Source organism: Canis lupus, chromosome 11, assembly GCF_048164855.1.
Source record: "Canis lupus baileyi chromosome 11, mCanLup2.hap1, whole genome shotgun sequence".
Classification (NCBI taxonomy): Eukaryota; Metazoa; Chordata; class Mammalia; order Carnivora; family Canidae; genus Canis; species Canis lupus.
This window is the reverse complement of record NC_132848.1, coordinates 27,041,122-27,057,676: the sequence shown is the minus strand read 5'-3', so window position 1 is coordinate 27,057,676 and position 16,555 is coordinate 27,041,122. Positions and strand designations below refer to the sequence as shown.

Genomic DNA, 16,555 nt, shown 5'->3' with positions numbered 1-16,555 from the left:
CGAATCCCACGTTGGGCTCCCAGTGCATGGAGCCTGCTTCTCCCTCTGCCTGTGTCTCTGCCTCTCTCTCTCTCTCTCTCTCTATCATAAATAAATAAATATTTTTAAAAAATTAAAAAAAAGATTTGCAATATTATCTAAAAAAATAAAAAATAAAATAAATCCAATGGTTGGGACACCTGGGTGGCTCAGTGGTTAAGCACCTGCCTTTGGGTCAAGGCGTGATACTGGAGACCTGGGATCGAGTCCCGTGTCAGGCTCCCTGCATGGAGCCTGCTTCTCCCTCTGCCTGTGTCTCTGCCTCTCTGTCTCTGTGTCTTTCATAAATAAATAAATAAATAAATAAATAAATAAATAAATAAATAAATAAAATCTTAAAAACAAAAACAAAAACAATGGTTAATTTTCACTCCTCATCTTATCTGATCCAGTTGATTTTCACCCTTCCCCATGTGATTTTCAAATCACCGCATTCTCTTAGTTTTCCTCCTACCCAACAGGCCCTTCCTTAGTCTCCTCTGCTGGTGCTATCTCACTTCCCAAATCTCTTAATGTTGGTGTGCTCAAGCAGCCTTCTCTCAGTCTACATTTATCTAGTCAGAGCCAAAACCAATCTTTCTCCCAGATCTGCTCAGTTACAGTCTTCACAATCTCCGTAAATGTAAATGCTTCCAGTTGCTCCAGCCAAAAACTCTTGGGAGAGTCAACCAACCCTCATTCTATTATATCCCATATCCAATCCACCATCAAACCTTGGTGGCTCTATCTTATAAATATATATTCCAGGTTAATGTTCGCTTCTAACCACCTCCACTGCCACTATCCTGGTTCAAGCCAAAATCATCTCTTGCCTGAGAGGACATAACAGCCCCCTGACATCTCTGCTTCCTTCCACCTTTACTCCCTTACAGTTTACCCTCAACAGAGGAACCAGGTGATCATAGCTAAAATGTAAATCAGCAAGCTGCTGGATGCTCAAAAACCTCTAAAAGCTAGCTAGCTCTCTTTCCCACTTAAAGTCTTATGTAGTTTGTTCCCTGAAGACTTTCCGCCTCTTTATTCCCTCCACTCCAGATACAGAAGGTTCCGTGACCATCCTAGAGCATGTCAAGCAAGTTTCCGTTTCAGGGCCTTTGTACTCGCTGAAAGGCTCTCCTGGTTTAAGGAAATAAACCAAGACTCCTGAATCAGGCACTTCCATGAAGTATTGTGTCAACTAACTTTAAAAACAAGTCTGTAGAGTAGGTATTGATAACCCTACTTTATAGATTAGGAAAGTGAAGTTCACGGGTCGCCTAACAAATGATGGAGTTGGGGTTCATCCCTGATTAGTGTGCACAGAATGAGAGCTCAAAGTGAAGTTTTGCTGGTTAAAAGGAGACGACTCCGATATCCTCTGAAGTCACAGTGATTCCAACTGCTAAACGATGCATGTTGACAGCAGAAGGATATGAGAAAGGGCAGTCAGAGAGGTAAGAGGACAACCAGAGGAGGAAGTTATCCAAGCCAAGAGTGGAAAGTGTCAAGGACAAGGCAGTGGTGTCAAATGGAACTGAGACACCACAACCCCAAGAACCACACACATACGGCATAGTAAAGTACACTTGTGGCTAACAGCAACTCTCATCTTAATGGGGGGGGGGGGGGACGTATTTCTGCCAATTATTAACCAAAGATATCCCAAGTACTGCCACTCGTCTGCAGCAAGAATATGAAAATAGGCAATATAGGTAAGCAACACAGCTTCACACCTAGGTTCTCCTCTGGCCAGTGGAACGAAGTTTGTGTGTGCGGGGGCCTTTAAGGGAAATGACTGCTCTTTAAATTTCAGAAGGCAAAGAAAGCAGCAATTATTTTCTTCCAGACTCCCTGTGGGGGTATGTGGGATCATCGCTGTCTATCTCCCAGATATCTTCTAAGAGACCAAAAACAGTAGGTAGGGCGGAGGGTGTGCTGCGCCTCACCTCGAACTGTTTCAGCATCTTCTCTCCTGTGTCTCATTCCTCCCCGTCCCACAAGTCACGACTGCAGACACCCACCCGCCCTCTCCCTCTCATCCCCATCCCCCAACCATCCCCCGGGACTGGCCCCACAGAAGCCCCACACCCCTCAGTGGCCCGGGCGTGAAGACCCCGCCTCACCACGGCTCCGGCCACAGCGTGGACCAGGCTTTCGTAGGACAGCACGGAGGCCATTGCTGCGGCTCCCCGCAGACCTAGCAACACTTTTCCCTCAGGAGCCGCAGCGAGCGGAGGGAGGAAAGAAGCGCCGGAGCCCGGGGCGTGAGCGTCACAGGCCCCACCTCCTCAGGCCCGCCTCCTCCAGAACAACCACTTCCGGGTCTTAGCGCGCAGTGTCTCCCAGCCAGAGGCCGCAGGGGCGGAAAGAGGGGAAAGGCGGGCCCAGGAAAGTCCCTTGTCTCTGATTGGTCCGCGGACGTGTGTGGGCGGGGCATAGAAGCGCTGGCCCAATCATGCGGAGCAGCCTGACAGTCAGAAGGCCGGGGGCCGCCCCCTGGGTCTGACCCGGGTTGTCTCGCGCTCGCGGACCTGGCAGGATGTGCTTCAACAGGGGCACGTGGAAAGGTTTAGGTGGCCACCTTCCCTGCGTAAGACTGACTGGTAGCCGGCAGGATGGGGATTCAAACATCACTATTTCTTTGCGAGTTAACTCGTATTTTCTCTCGACGATATTTTTAAACTCACATTTTATCCGAAAGGAAGTGTTGATTGGACAAAAGTTCAACACTTTTGAAATCTCCCGGGTGTTGTAGGAAGACAAAATGGAGCTTGAGATCAAAGCGATCGAATACAGGTGGGATTATTCTCGTGATCAACTAGGAAAGTCACTTAACCCTTTTGGTTTTCTCTCTTATTTGAGAGAGAGGGCGGGCAGAGGGGCAGAGGGAGAGTGAGACTCTCAAGCGGACCCCGTGCTGAGGGCGCTACCCAGGCGCCCCAGTTTTCTCTTTTGTTGAGTGTTAATACAACTCCACTGCCGTAAGGACTGCAAAAGCTAATTTTATGTATACGTACTTTATAATAAATGCTGAAGGAAAAAAAACTTCACAAGTTCCTAAGAACCAAACGACAAAGAACTGGAGAAACCATTTTCAACCTCTAACCTGTCATACTATGAGACACGAGGTCTTAGGACTCCACCCTGCTTGAGTGCCATTGCCACGTCTCCTCCAGTACCAGTACCAGCTGGTTTCAGTCTCAGTACCAGCTGAGTTTATTTACCCTTGCAGTACTGCTGGTGATAATTCAAGGAGTGCTTCCTACACGTCTGCTCTGTGCTTTACTATGTCCGTTATATTTACTCCTCAGGAGACGGCCCTAGCAATGTTTATCTGGTCATGTTTCCACAAGATTTGTACAAAATGTTTTAAGCACCACTGGTTAAGATCTTTACACTTAAACTCTTCATTTATGGTGATGCTGCAGTGACCACAAACTACGTGAAAGGTGAGTTGGGGACACAAGTAGATTTATGGGGACACCTATTTATGTGTATGGTCCTTACTCCTAGACCTCCTGTTGCAAAAATGGCCTCCAGAATACTCTCACCACTCCCTAGGATCATTACAGAAAACCGCAGGTCCGAACATCAAATGAAAATAGTTTGCTGGCACTGAAACAGAGAGGCTGGTCTGTTTTAATATTTAAGCAGAAGACACAGTTCTTTTTAAAGATTTTGACAGAGAGCCAGCACACACAAGCAGAGGGAGTAACAGAGAGCAGCTCTCCTAGCAGTAAGGTGCAAGCAGGGATCCATCTCGTGATCCTGGGATCGGGACCTGAGCCAAAAGCAGACATTTAACTGACTGAGCCACTCAGGTGCCCAGAAGACTCAGTTCTCGTTGACTCATCAAACTGGAAGCGCTCTCCTGTCAAGAATATACTGGACTATGTAGCATACAAATTTTTTTATATGTTAGTAATTCAACACAATAGAATTGATCAGAATTCCCACTTGTAGGGCACAAAATCAGAGCAAGTAACATATTCATACATTCTTCTGCATCCCAGCAATCAAAATAATTTTAATCAAGATACAGCATTTTCTACTGAAAACACTACAATTAGCAGAGGTGCCTGGTACCTTAGTCTCAGGTCAGACTCTTTTTGGCTCAGGTCATGATTTAAGTCATGAACCTGCTTAAAATTTTCTATCTGCGGGAGCCCTGGGTGGCTCAGTGGTTTAGCACCTGCCTTTGGCCTAGGGCATGATCCTGGAGTCCTGGGATCCAGTCCCACGTCTGGCTCCCTGCATGAAGCCTGCTTCTCCGCTCCCCACCCCCCATGAATAAATAAAATCTTAAAAAAAAAAAATTTCTATCTGCCCCTCTGCTCAACACCTCCCTCTTGCGAGCACTTTCGCTCTTAAAAAAAGCAATTGCATAGGTATACCACATATTAATACTATTTCTGTAATTGATTTTGACTTTGTTTTTGAAAGTTGAATTGTTCCCTTTGTTCTAACCATTCACTTTTACATCTAATTTAGTATTGATAATTGTAGATTTTCCTTAGGGCTTCCTGAGTTTTAGGGGCAGTCTCCCTTATACAAATAGCGTATTAGAAAATTATGCATGTCCTTTTATACCTATGGCATCAAACACAAAAGTGAGTTAAACGAACCTATCCAGAACTTAATTCTAATAGATCATTCTACAGAAAATTGTGAATTTACACTCCCACCAGCACTACACAAAAGGTCTCACTGAATTACCAAGGTATTTATAACTCACCAATTTAACACGCCATAGTTTACTCTATGAAAAGCTTAACAGCTATTTTAGTATTTGTTGCCTATTTACCTCAGGGTTATTTTCCTCCCCAAACTGGGCACTCTAATAGGTATGCTATATTGGTTGTAAATACTCAACTTTGAAATTACTGCACCATAATTTAAAAAAATATTTTCTTGTCCCCAGTATTGGGCCTGCCACGGTGTTCTAAGCACTTCAATTATGCTACATCTCTTACTATTAGGAGAAACCTGTTGGGCGTGCACATTCGCACAATGATATGTGGTATTCCTTATTCAATCAACCCTCTTCAAAAGTATTTTGTTTCCGATTTCTTGAAGTCACGAACAATTCTACAAGAAACCAGCTTGTACAGACTGGGCAGTAGAGCACAGAAGAGGAAGAGAAATCTGAAGAACAAGCCTAGTGAGAATACCAGCTTCCCAAATAATCAGGGGTGTTAACTTGGGCAATGTACTTAAAAGTGCTTGTTTCCTCATCTATATAATACAGGAATAAGAGCACCTGCCCTTATGGTCATTATCAGAATGCAGTCAAGGCTTTCAAACTGATTACAGTGTGTCTGGCACCGAGCAAGTACTACTTATCTAAGTGGCTACTTGGGTGCATTAATGTTAAATATTACAATATCTCTAAAATACAAGTTGTTTCTCCCTTATCCCATTAGGCCAGTTATTTCCTAAAGTGGCATCCTGCTAATTGTTACCCCAGGTATTTTCTCCCTTTCTTCTGTGGTGTAGTTTTTTACTGGGAACATGACCACACAGCAGTGGATCATTTTTTTCTAGCTTTCCTTGCAAGTAAATATTGTTTCAAGATTAAAAAAAGGCCAATGTCAGGAGAAGTAATAAAATCTTAACTATGTGTATCAGCATCAGTATCTCAGTATGTGCTTCCCTTGTGCCCTCTCCTGTTTCCTCAGGCTAGAAGATCAGCATCAGAGCAAGCACTTTTGGCCTCAGAAATGGAAGCTACCTTCTGAGTACAGAACGGCTTACCTCTGGCCTGCAATCTGGAAGAAAAGTAAAGCTGTTTAACACCTAATACCTTCTTAGAAGTCACTGTTAACAGCACTTTATAAACTGAAGCCTACTATGTCCAGCAAATAACTTAAGGTGAGTGGCTCAAGACCTAAAAGAAACAGAACATGTACTCAGGAAAAAAAAAAAAAAGTGTGTGTGTGTGTGGGGTCAGTATCCAGTTTGAAACCATACTTTATTTTTAATGTAGCTAGAAATCCAATAACTATATATATATTTTTTTCAATAACTATATATTTTTAAGCAAAAAAAACCTCCTTTACTTTTCCTTCTTATAGCATTGTTAGCACAAGAAAAAACACTTCTTGTTTAGAAATGATACGGAGTTTCTATGAAAATGAATGTACTTCATATTTGTGGAACTTAAAAGCACAGGACACATTTCCAGAAGACCAATTTTACTTTTACCCATTTATAGTAATATTTGCAGTGTTAGAATGTACTTAATATATAATTAAGTAAATCAAATAAGGAACCCAAAGGAAACTGGTCTTGAGTTATTCACAGCACACATTAGAAAATTTGAGAACACACATTAACAAAAAAACCACTGGCAAGCTCAAACGCAAGTTTATATGCTGAGTATTTTTAAAGGGTTTAAAAAGCATGCTCAGTTAGCATACAGCCTTTTCTCACTTATATAACAGATGCATTTCTATCTGCATGTGTACAGCAAAAGGTTAGAACCTTAATCAACTTACTTTTGATATTAGAAATGTGCTATTTCAGAAATGTATTCCTTGGAATTTTCTTCACTGCTCCTACCACTGAATCTTCAAATAGGCAAAGTACAGAGGGTCTCATCCCTTGAAACCGTTTTTAAACATGGTTAAAATGAAAGATAGGTAGAAACCCAGCAATTCCTGTACAGCGCCTGGACTTAGTCTTAATTAAATGTAGGAGTTGAATGTACAACGGAAAACTATCATTCCTTTATCCTTGGAAGAGAGGAAGGGAGAGAGAGGAGATTGGGAAAAGGTGCAGTATTTAAGAGCTGAATAGGAGCAGGACGACTCATAATGCCATCAACTCCGCAGCGAAGAACCATGGATCTCATCAATTTTATAATTCATGTTGGATCAAGAAGTTTGGTTCCTTTCCGTAGATCAATGAATTCAAACCTCATACTCTCCCAAATATGAAGATGAATAACGTAAGATAAACTCCAATTGCAACAGGTATTTCCTAAGTTGAAGACTGAACACCAAAGGGAATCCCTCCTTCCAACATCTTTTGACATGGCAAGATTTCGCCTAAGTGGAAACCTAACATTTAGATATGAAATCGCTTGGGCCAAGTAAGAAACTACAGCTGTTTTGAGTATCACCTTACATAATCACTATATGTATTACATATTAAACCCAGCATTACATATGCTTGCACAATTACGCTGTGAATGATAATAGTATTGATGATGCCAGTGAAAGGGGCTATCTTTAGCCCAAAAAGAGTACTGGGGCGGGGATGGGAGGTGGTGAAAACAATTAAAAAGCACACAAAGAAATGGGTATTTTCTGACCAGGAAAGGTCACTCTAAACACAGAAATATAAAAAGAAAAGTATTCCCTTATTTCCTCTATGTGGAAATAATGCAAAACATTTATTTTCTGTATCAGACAAGAACACAGCTAAGTAATCCAACTCTACTGCAGCATTATAAAAATCATCCCTTCACCACAGTGTAAGATTTAAATGCATCTGCATAAGGGTGCACATCATATAAAAGGAGTAAGGTTGCTGCTGCCCTGCCAAGCACTTCCGGTCCCTACCCAGGTCCTACTGCAGTACTGGTGGTCCCAATGGTTTTATCCAAATAAATCGTGTTTAAAAAGTAAAACATTTAAAAAGACAAGTCAAAATACCTCAGTAACCATACTTCCAACTCAAACTTCATCTATTTAAATGTTATATTTGCCTCCTGTTAATAAACCTTTATTTCACTCAAACTGAGCAATAATAAATCTTCCACACTGAAGTAGCTTCCTTGCCCAATTAATCCAAAGGGAAAAAAACTGAAATGATTAGTAAAGAAAAATGTAGGGACTAACACACTCTTTTAATGTTTTTAAATATTTTTAAGGTTTAAAAAGTGTTTAAAGTTTGTAATTCCTAGTAGGAAAACATTATCTGAATGAATACCCTAATGGCAAACCACTGTAGAATGTTTCAGTTGCATGTGGGGCAGAGGGGTAGGGATTCTCTTCACAGCACCCCAGCTTTCTTCTTGAGAAGGTCAGAGGTACACTGGTTTGTATTATTGCGACATCCATTAGGTGATCGAAGTTGCTTTTCTTTCAGCAAGGGCTTTGTCAGAAGGGCATTATGCTTGACCTCCAAATTTGGCTGACAATTTACTGATGAGATTCATAACCTTTGGGTTGCTCTGATATTTTGACATATTTGCTGGGTTCTGGGCTACATCCTGGAAGGCCACCATAACTTCTGGATCCTGCAAAGAAAGGTGGTGGGGTATTTTTTTAGTATTTAAAAAAGAGTTCTGTGGTTTAACAAGTTTATTACCCTAAATCCTACATCTTTATTTAGACTGACAATTTCGTCATGGCCAAGTTAAATTGGGGTCTGGACAAGTCCCTCAAGTTAAATATTACTAATGTGCACTTCAAAATCAAATGCCTAATTACATCACTTAAACTAGATCATGAAAAAAAGCATACACAATTTTGATAAGAAGAATCACTAAACTCTCTACTCTTGAAACAAATACTACACTATATGTTAACTACAATTTAAATAAAAACTTGGAACATAAAAAGAAAAAAAGGACAACTGGATATAATCAAACTATCACAGAGTATTTCCTATAAATCAATTTTTAGTAATTTAAGCTACTTATTCTGAAGAAAAAAAAGCCTAATTGTGTAATTAGCTATTTGGTAACTCAGAGAAGTAAAACATGGCTAATAGAGTAACTTTTGTCTCTACATAGAATTAATGAAAGAAATGCCTATGATAAATGCCCAACTTTGTTCTTTCAAGTCTTACCTGCATGGCTGCAAGAACCTCTGGGTCACTAAGAATTTCATTGAGCCCAGGCATTCCTGCCATTCCAGGCATCCCCCCTGCCATTCCAGGCATTCCTCCAGGAAAATTACTAGGCATTCCCCCTGGAAAGCCACCTGCAAGAATAAATGAAGTAACTGCACAGACACCAACCATATTCTGAAGTAGTCTTACAGCAGCACACTACTTCCTTCTGATGAAAATCACACCCACACTCCCATGTGCATATGCAAAGAACAAGGGGCCTACTAAATACTCTAACTGGATGTAAGAAGACCTAATTTTACCTTGAAATTTTCTCTTAAAAAAATAAAGGCTGTAAGTCAACTTTGTTACTTTCTGCATTTATTTTTTCCTAGTAATAAAACTGTTTTTTTAAAAAAAGACAACTAACCTCACCTTAAAGAGAAAGCTAACAGTCCCTTGATATTACAAAATTTAAAAGTCTAATAAATCATTTTGGTCATATTTTCTCACTCTAACATTATGTTTCAATTTAAAGATCTAATTAGTAAGACTTTGGCTGTTTTTAAACATGTTTAAGTATGTTTAAACTGTATTGCTCTAGAGAGAGCAGTCATTCTTTTAAGTACTATATGAAATGTTTGTTATAAAAAGCTGTGGATTTCTATCTCCACCCTAAACAGAATCCAAATCTTTGGAAGTGAAAATCTGCATTTTTAACAGGCACTCCTGGTGTTTCTTCTTTTCACTGAGAACAAAGCTCTAGCAACAAAGATTTAATTTTCCCAGTGTATTTTTAGATTATAAACCCAAATTATCACCCAGTTTTTCACTACCATAAACCTTTTATGTCCATTAGAAATATTCTGAAATCAGTTATGCCAATATACACATCCTAAAGGGAAACACACATTACCTTAATATATTCTATATATCAAGGGTGACTATATATAAGATATCATAAAGAAACACATATAATAAACTCATTTCTGCCGGCTCAATAACTTAAATATGCCTATAAATAGTAAGTAAGGTAAGGGAATCTAAAAGGGCCTGAAAAGAACTTCTTAAAAAAAAAAAATTACTGGCCCAAAGCACCAGGAGTTAATCAGTCTACTTGTCAAATTTAGATAATAAAATCCACATAATAAAAAATTATATCTAGTACTAGTCTATATTTTAGTGGTTGTTTTCTTCAGACAGCAAGTCACCCAACATATGGTCTTTGTTTTTAAAGTTGCTTGGCACATGACCTTTTAGAATAAAGGTATCTTTTCTAGCCTTTGACCATATAACTTAAGTTGTAGCCAGTGGCATATAGCCATTAAGGGGTGTGTAAATGCCTCTGTAAACCTTCCTTCGGAAAAAGGAGATTATTATTATTAAAGCTGAAGGCAATTGATTCCCCATTAGAATTACAAACTTTACAAGAATCTCTTCTGGTTCTTTAAATTTCACACTGCCTCATTCGGGAAGTATTCAAAAATTGTTCTTTAGGTGCCTTTTTAACTGCTCTTCTACTTGTACCATATAGGCCGGCCTCTGCTATCACTGAAGGCTTTGGCCCCCTGGTAATTTCTAATCACTTGACATTTACAAAAAACAGCTTACATTTATTTTTACCCTAGACTCAAAATGTTTTTTATGCTTAGTAATTCCTAACAGGGCTTTTACCTAGTATCTCATGAATATCAATGTCTAACAGAATAAAATCCCATTATGACAATTTAGAAATACTTAAAATACATCATAATTAATTCATAGGTCTCTAAGAAAAATACAATGCTCAAACCTCAATAAATGTTAGCTATTATAAAAAAGTATACTGCTCAAAGCATGAAGAAAATAACATACTGTATTTCTATTAACATTTAAGTTTTAAAGGAAAATGAAACTTTTAAGAAGCTAACATTCTAAAGGCTTTTCAATATTCCAGGGACTAACAGTACTAAATATAATAGACATACATGAGCCCCCAAATCAGAATGTTCTCCAATTATTTACAATACTAATAGTTTTAATTTTTCTTTTAAAAATACCTGGGAAAGAGCCATACTGAGCTCCTGATTGTCGTCTGGCTTCTTCCTCCTTTAATACAAAGAAATAAAGAAATCATATAGTGGTGGTGTTGGGGAGTCTACTGTCCACGGTTACCCTAAGCCATGCAAAATCATGAAAAAATTGTCAAATCGGCAAGTCAGAGAACTTAAGAGACAAGTTTCAAAAAGCAATATGAACTAAAGAATACACAACCCTCAGTCCCCATTTTGAAATTTCCCAGCTAGGCTGTCCTTGAGCATTACTTTAGGTAACGATGTGAAGTAGTGTTTTACTTCTACTTGGGGCAGGAAAAGAGCAACACCTGGAAAGCAATTCACTGATGTCTGTCTGTCCTTATGCAAAGTAAAAATTCTTAATGTTGATAAACTTCAAAATAAAATGACATGGCTAGATTACATAGATTGCCAATGACTTTTGTTTCCCAAGATCATCTTTTCCATACTTTCTCTATGTAACTTAATACAATCGGAATTTACCAATTTGTTATTTTTAGCAAAGTAAAAGAAAAAATATATTTCTGTCATAACCAGTTATAAAGTCATCAAGAATATACAAATGTGAAAATTACTTTTGAATAAAGTAACTATAATCCTAATATATTAAAATGCTTTAAAAGCATTTAATATTAACTTTATTTTTTAATATTAGCTTTATTAAATCTTACTAAATTCAGAGACACGCCTGGGTGGCTCAGCAGTTAGGTGCCTGCCTGCCTTTGGCCAAGGGCATGATCCCGGCATGGAACCGGCTTCTCTCTCTGCCGATGTCTCCGCCTCTCTCTCTGTGTCTCTCATGAATAAATAAATAAGATCTTAAAGTATTGAATTCATTCAGTATAATTAATTATAAATTCATGTTATTTTGTTAACTATTAATATTAAATGACAAAAATTAGGATGTAAGGCTATATAATATAGCTTTATAACCTTTTATTCAACAACGATGGAAAGAACTACGTGAAACCTGACAGCAACAAATGCAAAAAGCTAATCCAGTAAAATAAAAAAGAGGAGAAACCTTAAGAACAGCAAAAATATTGTGGATGAATTATGAATACTTTTCTTTCTTCTAAGTTTTATGATTTTATAACTAAAAATGAATAGAGTCTATTTTATCTTATTTTTATTTTATTTATTCATGAGAGACATAGCGAGAAAGAGAGGCAGAGAAATAGGCAGAGGGAGAAGCAGGCTCCATGCAGGGAGCCCAATGCAGAACTTGATCCCGGGACTACAGATCACACCCTGGGCCGAAGGCAAGCGCTAAACCGCTGAGCCACCCTGGGATCCCCTAGTCTTTTATTTTATTTTATTTTATTTTATTTATTTATTTTATTTATTTTATTTGTTTTATTTTATTTATTTTTTAAAGATTTTATTTATTTATTTATTTATTTATTTATTTATTTATTTATTTATTTATTTATTTATTTATTTATTTATTTATTCATGACAGACCGAGAGAGAGAGGCAGAGACACAGGCAGAGGGAGAAGCAGGCTCCATGCAGGGAGCCTGACATGGGACTCAATCCCAGGTCTCCAGGATCACACCCTGGGCTGAAGGCAGCACTAAACTGCTGAGCCACCTAGTCTATTTTAAATAGCTATGAATCCACTATTGGAACCGCTGAGCCACCTAGTCTATTTTAAATAGCTATGAATCCACTATTGGAACAGAAGGAATCATAAAACTCAACAAATCAGGGCAAGCATCCACAAGAAAACAAATAATACTGACAAGTTTTAATTACCTGAGCAAAAAAAAAAAATTCCTAATTTTAGGAGGACACAAGAATATAAACTGGTGATATATAAACTAACTAAGGAGGGATCCCTGGGTGGCGCAGCGGTTTGGCGCCTGCCTTTGGCCCAGGGCGCAATCCTGGAGACCCGGGATCGAATCCCACATCGGGCTCCCGGTGCATGGAGCCTGCTTCTCCCTCTGCCTGTGTCTCTGCCTCTCTCTCTCTCTGTAACTATCATAAATAAATAAAAATTAAAAAAAAAATAAAAATAAAAAAAATTAACTTAGGAATTTAAGAACAAAAACAAAAACAAAAAAAAGGAATTTAAGAACAGAAATATCCCTACAAATTGGGAGATAGTGAAGGAAGGAAAAACTAAGTAGCATCATTACCCTACACAACTGCAGCCAGCATGAAATAAGAGCCAGGAATTAGAATGATATCCTAAAACTCTATCTACTCTATTTCCCATTAATGGTTTAGCTATAGGAGCACCTGGGTGGCTCAGTGGTTGGACGTCCTGATCCCGGGGTTCTGGGATTGAGTCCCATATGTAGGGAGCCTGCTTCTCGCCTTGCCTGTGTCTCTGGCCTCTGTGTCTCTCATGAATACATAAATATAATCTTAAAAAAAGGGGGGGAGGGCGGGAATCCCTGGGTGGCTCAGCGGTTTAGTGCCTGCTTTCGGCCTGGGGCGTGATTCTGGAGTCTCAGGATCAAGTCCCACGTCAAGCTCCCTGCATGGAGCCTGCTTCTCCCTCTGCCTGTGTCTCTGCCTGTGTGTGTGCATGTGTCTCATGAATAAATAAATAAAATCTTAAAAAAAAAAAAAAGGTTTGGCTATAGAAACTTTACCCTCTGGGCTCTTTCATGTTCTTCCCGAGCCTTCTTAACCCTTTCTATTCTTTCTTTGATCTCTCGCTCTTCACGTTTTCGTTCATACTTCCTCCGATGTTCAGCAATTTTCTGGGCCTACGGAAAAACAAAAAGCCACAGAAAAAATGCTTTCTTTAAAAGCTGAATAAGGGCAATCCAAATCGCCAGTTTTGTAAAATAATTATTTTTCTTTGTGAAAAGGCTTAAATTCAACACACAGTTCTGAGCGATAAATTTACTTTACAGAGAAAGACCTTACATAACTCACAGTTTAACAAGTCCACTGTGAAACAAAGAGGCAGAGACTGAAGTTAGAAGTGTTATAAATTTCAAACAAGTAACTAGTGCAAGGATGTCAAGTGCAATTCTTGCCTGATACTAGCCATGGGAAGGCAGAGATTGAAATGCACACACCAGTATTGCCATAGTCTAACTACACTGAAGTTTTCTTGTCCATAAAATGAAGGTGGGCAGGCAAAGAGAAATAAGTCTTACAGAAGGCTGTAAAGATTAAGAAAAAATGTATGTATCAGGCACTAGCATATAGCCTGGATCAAATATCTGGAATATATTATTTATTCAGAAAATAAAGTAAATATACGAAAGTAATATTCAATTGTTACTTCAGCTTGTTTACCATTTTCTAAGAATCTCGTGTTCTAGACTCTCTTATCATAACCTTGCTGGAGTTAGTCATGTTATGAAAAGAAAAAAGAACTCAAAGTCTCTGATTATAGGTAAGTTAAATCCAGTAATTTCCACTACCTTGTAACCTTTGGGAATAAATTCTTGGTAATGTAACTTCCCACAAAACTGAAGAATTTACCATGTAAATGCACTAAATTGATTTTAACAATTATCTTTAAACAGAATATCCTAGCTTTTGGAGTCACTATTATCATTTTTAAAATAATGAAACATGCTAACTTCCATAATGTCCTCATGCTTTATACAGTTGCTGCATACACCTATAAGAAACAAGGACAGAGCAGATGCAACCTTGGTCACACTTTATAAATCTTCTATTTCTTTCCTTGCTGTAAACTTGATGCTCCCCCCCTCCTATTTCTAACTCTCTGATTACAACTCTATTACAGGCTTGCAAACAAAGTAACAGAGCTTGCTGTAATGCAGCATTAAAAATAGAGGCGTGATAAACTATTGAAGTTTCCTGAGTACAAACATCAGTGATTATAGATGGAAATATCCAAATGTTTCTTCGTATCTGTTTTGCAGGTAAATTACTGCCAGAAGTACTAGAACCACAGAGCATCACAATAATGACATTCTCTTTCTCTACTTGAACATACCCTGGGTTGAACTTCTTTCAGCATTGCACTAGCATCTTCATCATAATCCAGTTTACAAGCAAGGGCAAGATCATGTGCTGCTTCCTCCCAATGACCCAGAAGTCTGAAACAGATTAAATTCATTTTAGGGGCCTTTTATACATATCAACTAATGTGGTGGTGTCTTTCTTTCTTTTTTTAAGACGACTTTATTTATTCATGAGAGACACACACACAGAGAGAGGCAGAGACACAGGCAGAGGGAGAAGCAGACTCCATGCAGGGAGCCCGGTGTGGGACTCGGCCACGGGACTCCAGGATCATGCCCTGAACCAAGGGCAGATGCTAAACCACTGAGCCACCCAGGGATCCCCAAAACATAAAACTTTTAAAAAAATTATATAGAGCTACAATTGTCAACAATTTCAACTCCTTAAAAACAGGATTAACATAATATACACTTAGCATGCTATAAGGCAGAAAACAATACATGTGTGCACATTTTATTAAAAGAAAGACGATAAATCAGAAACTGAAGGCTGGTGGGATAAGGTAAGAATGGACTAGAGGGGACCACAATGGAAATGAGACTTCCCTGGTACACCTGTCAACTCAGTTTTGACTCCTTAAATATGCAAATATTTTATATATGTGAAGAAAATTAACCAGAAAAGACTGGAATAAAAAAAGGTTGTTTACCACACAGAGCATAAACCATACAGGAAAAAAAGGAACATACACATACATGCATTTATTTATGGTGTATGTATGTATGTATTTATTTAGTGTGTGTGCAGGTAGGAAAACAGGGGGAAGGGAAGAGGGAGAAGAAGAATCTGAAGCAGACTCTCTCCCACGACGCGAAGATCACGACTGAACCGAAATCACCCAAGCTCTCCAAAAGTCAGGTAATTTTTAAAACAGTATTTTTGGGACGCCTGGGTGGCTCAGCGCTTGAGCATCTGCCTTCAGCTCAGGTCGTGGCATGATCCCAGGGTCCGGGGATAGAGTCCCGCATCTGGCTCCCTGTCAGGAGCCTGCTTCTCTCATGAAAAAATAAATTAAAAATTTTAAAAAACAGCAACAATATTTTGACTGTGTATCTTAAGTGGAATATACTCTAAGGATAAAAGCTGCAACATACAAAACACAACATATAAAACTTTACTTAGAATATTATTTCAAAATAGGATTATAATACTTAGAATATTATTTCAAAATAGGATTATAAAACAATCTTATGTTATCATACAGTAACACAAGTAAATATATTATGAGTAAAGATTTTGAGTCTAGAATAGTGTTAAAAAATGCAAAATAGCGGCACCCTGGGCAGCTCAGCGGTTTAGCACCACCTTCAGCCCGGGGCATGATTCTGGAGACAGAGGATCAAGTCCCACGTCGAGCTCTCTATATGGAGCCTGCTTCTCACTCTGTGTCTCTGACTCTGTGTTTCCCATGAATAAATAAAATCTTAAAAAAAAAAAAGCAAAATAAAAGGAAAAATATTTAATATTGAATTTTAATTGGAAAACCCCAAATTTCCACTTTTTCCCTTAAAATCATTGTTTAAAAGATGTTTTTTCTAGGGCATCTGGGTGGCTCAGTTGGGGAAGTGTCTGCTTTTGGCTCAGGTCCTAATCCCAAGATCTTGATATTGGGCCAGAGTCCAGTTCCCTGCCCAGTAGGGAGTCTGCTTTTCCCTCTCCCTCTGCTCATACCCATTAGCACGCTCTCTCACAAATAAATAAAATGTGTTTTTTCTAACTCGGTTCACTGTAATGAC

At 38.8% G+C, this 16,555-nt stretch overlaps 2 protein-coding genes and 1 long non-coding RNA gene across 8 annotated transcripts in view; 1 reads left to right on the top strand and 2 right to left on the bottom strand.

Annotated features, from left to right (window-relative positions):
• SLC25A17 (solute carrier family 25 member 17) overlaps nt 1-2,324 on the bottom strand; it is a 37,296-nt gene extending 34,972 nt beyond the window's left edge. Inside the window, exon 1 of the mRNA XM_072843819.1 lies at nt 2,142-2,324. Within this exon, the coding sequence (XP_072699920.1) occupies nt 2,142-2,195 (54 nt within the window). The 5' untranslated portion in view covers nt 2,196-2,324. The remainder of the gene's footprint in view (nt 1-2,141) is intronic.
• Nucleotides 2,325-2,508: 184 nt separating this feature from the next.
• LOC140642785 (uncharacterized) lies at nt 2,509-14,938 on the top strand. Its single transcript, XR_012039189.1, has 4 exons — nt 2,509-2,814; nt 3,330-3,467; nt 5,697-5,889; nt 14,717-14,938. It is a non-coding gene; the product is annotated as an uncharacterized lncRNA (long non-coding RNA).
• The window catches only part of ST13 (ST13 Hsp70 interacting protein), a 37,940-nt gene continuing 27,580 nt past the window's right edge, over nt 6,196-16,555 (bottom strand). For 4 of the 6 annotated variants that reach the window (XM_072843813.1, XM_072843811.1, XM_072843815.1 and 1 more), the window contains 5 exons: nt 14,791-14,893; nt 13,460-13,576; nt 10,839-10,887; nt 8,818-8,951; nt 6,196-8,263 (listed from right to left, as the gene is read on the bottom strand). In XM_072843813.1, the coding sequence (XP_072699914.1) occupies nt 8,135-8,263; nt 8,818-8,951; nt 10,839-10,887; nt 13,460-13,576; nt 14,791-14,893 (532 nt within the window). In that variant the 3' untranslated portion in view covers nt 6,196-8,134. The remainder of the gene's footprint in view (nt 8,264-8,817; nt 8,952-10,838; nt 10,888-13,459; nt 13,577-14,790; nt 14,894-16,555) is intronic. The other 2 variants (XM_072843816.1, XM_072843814.1) reach the window with 2 other exon arrangements.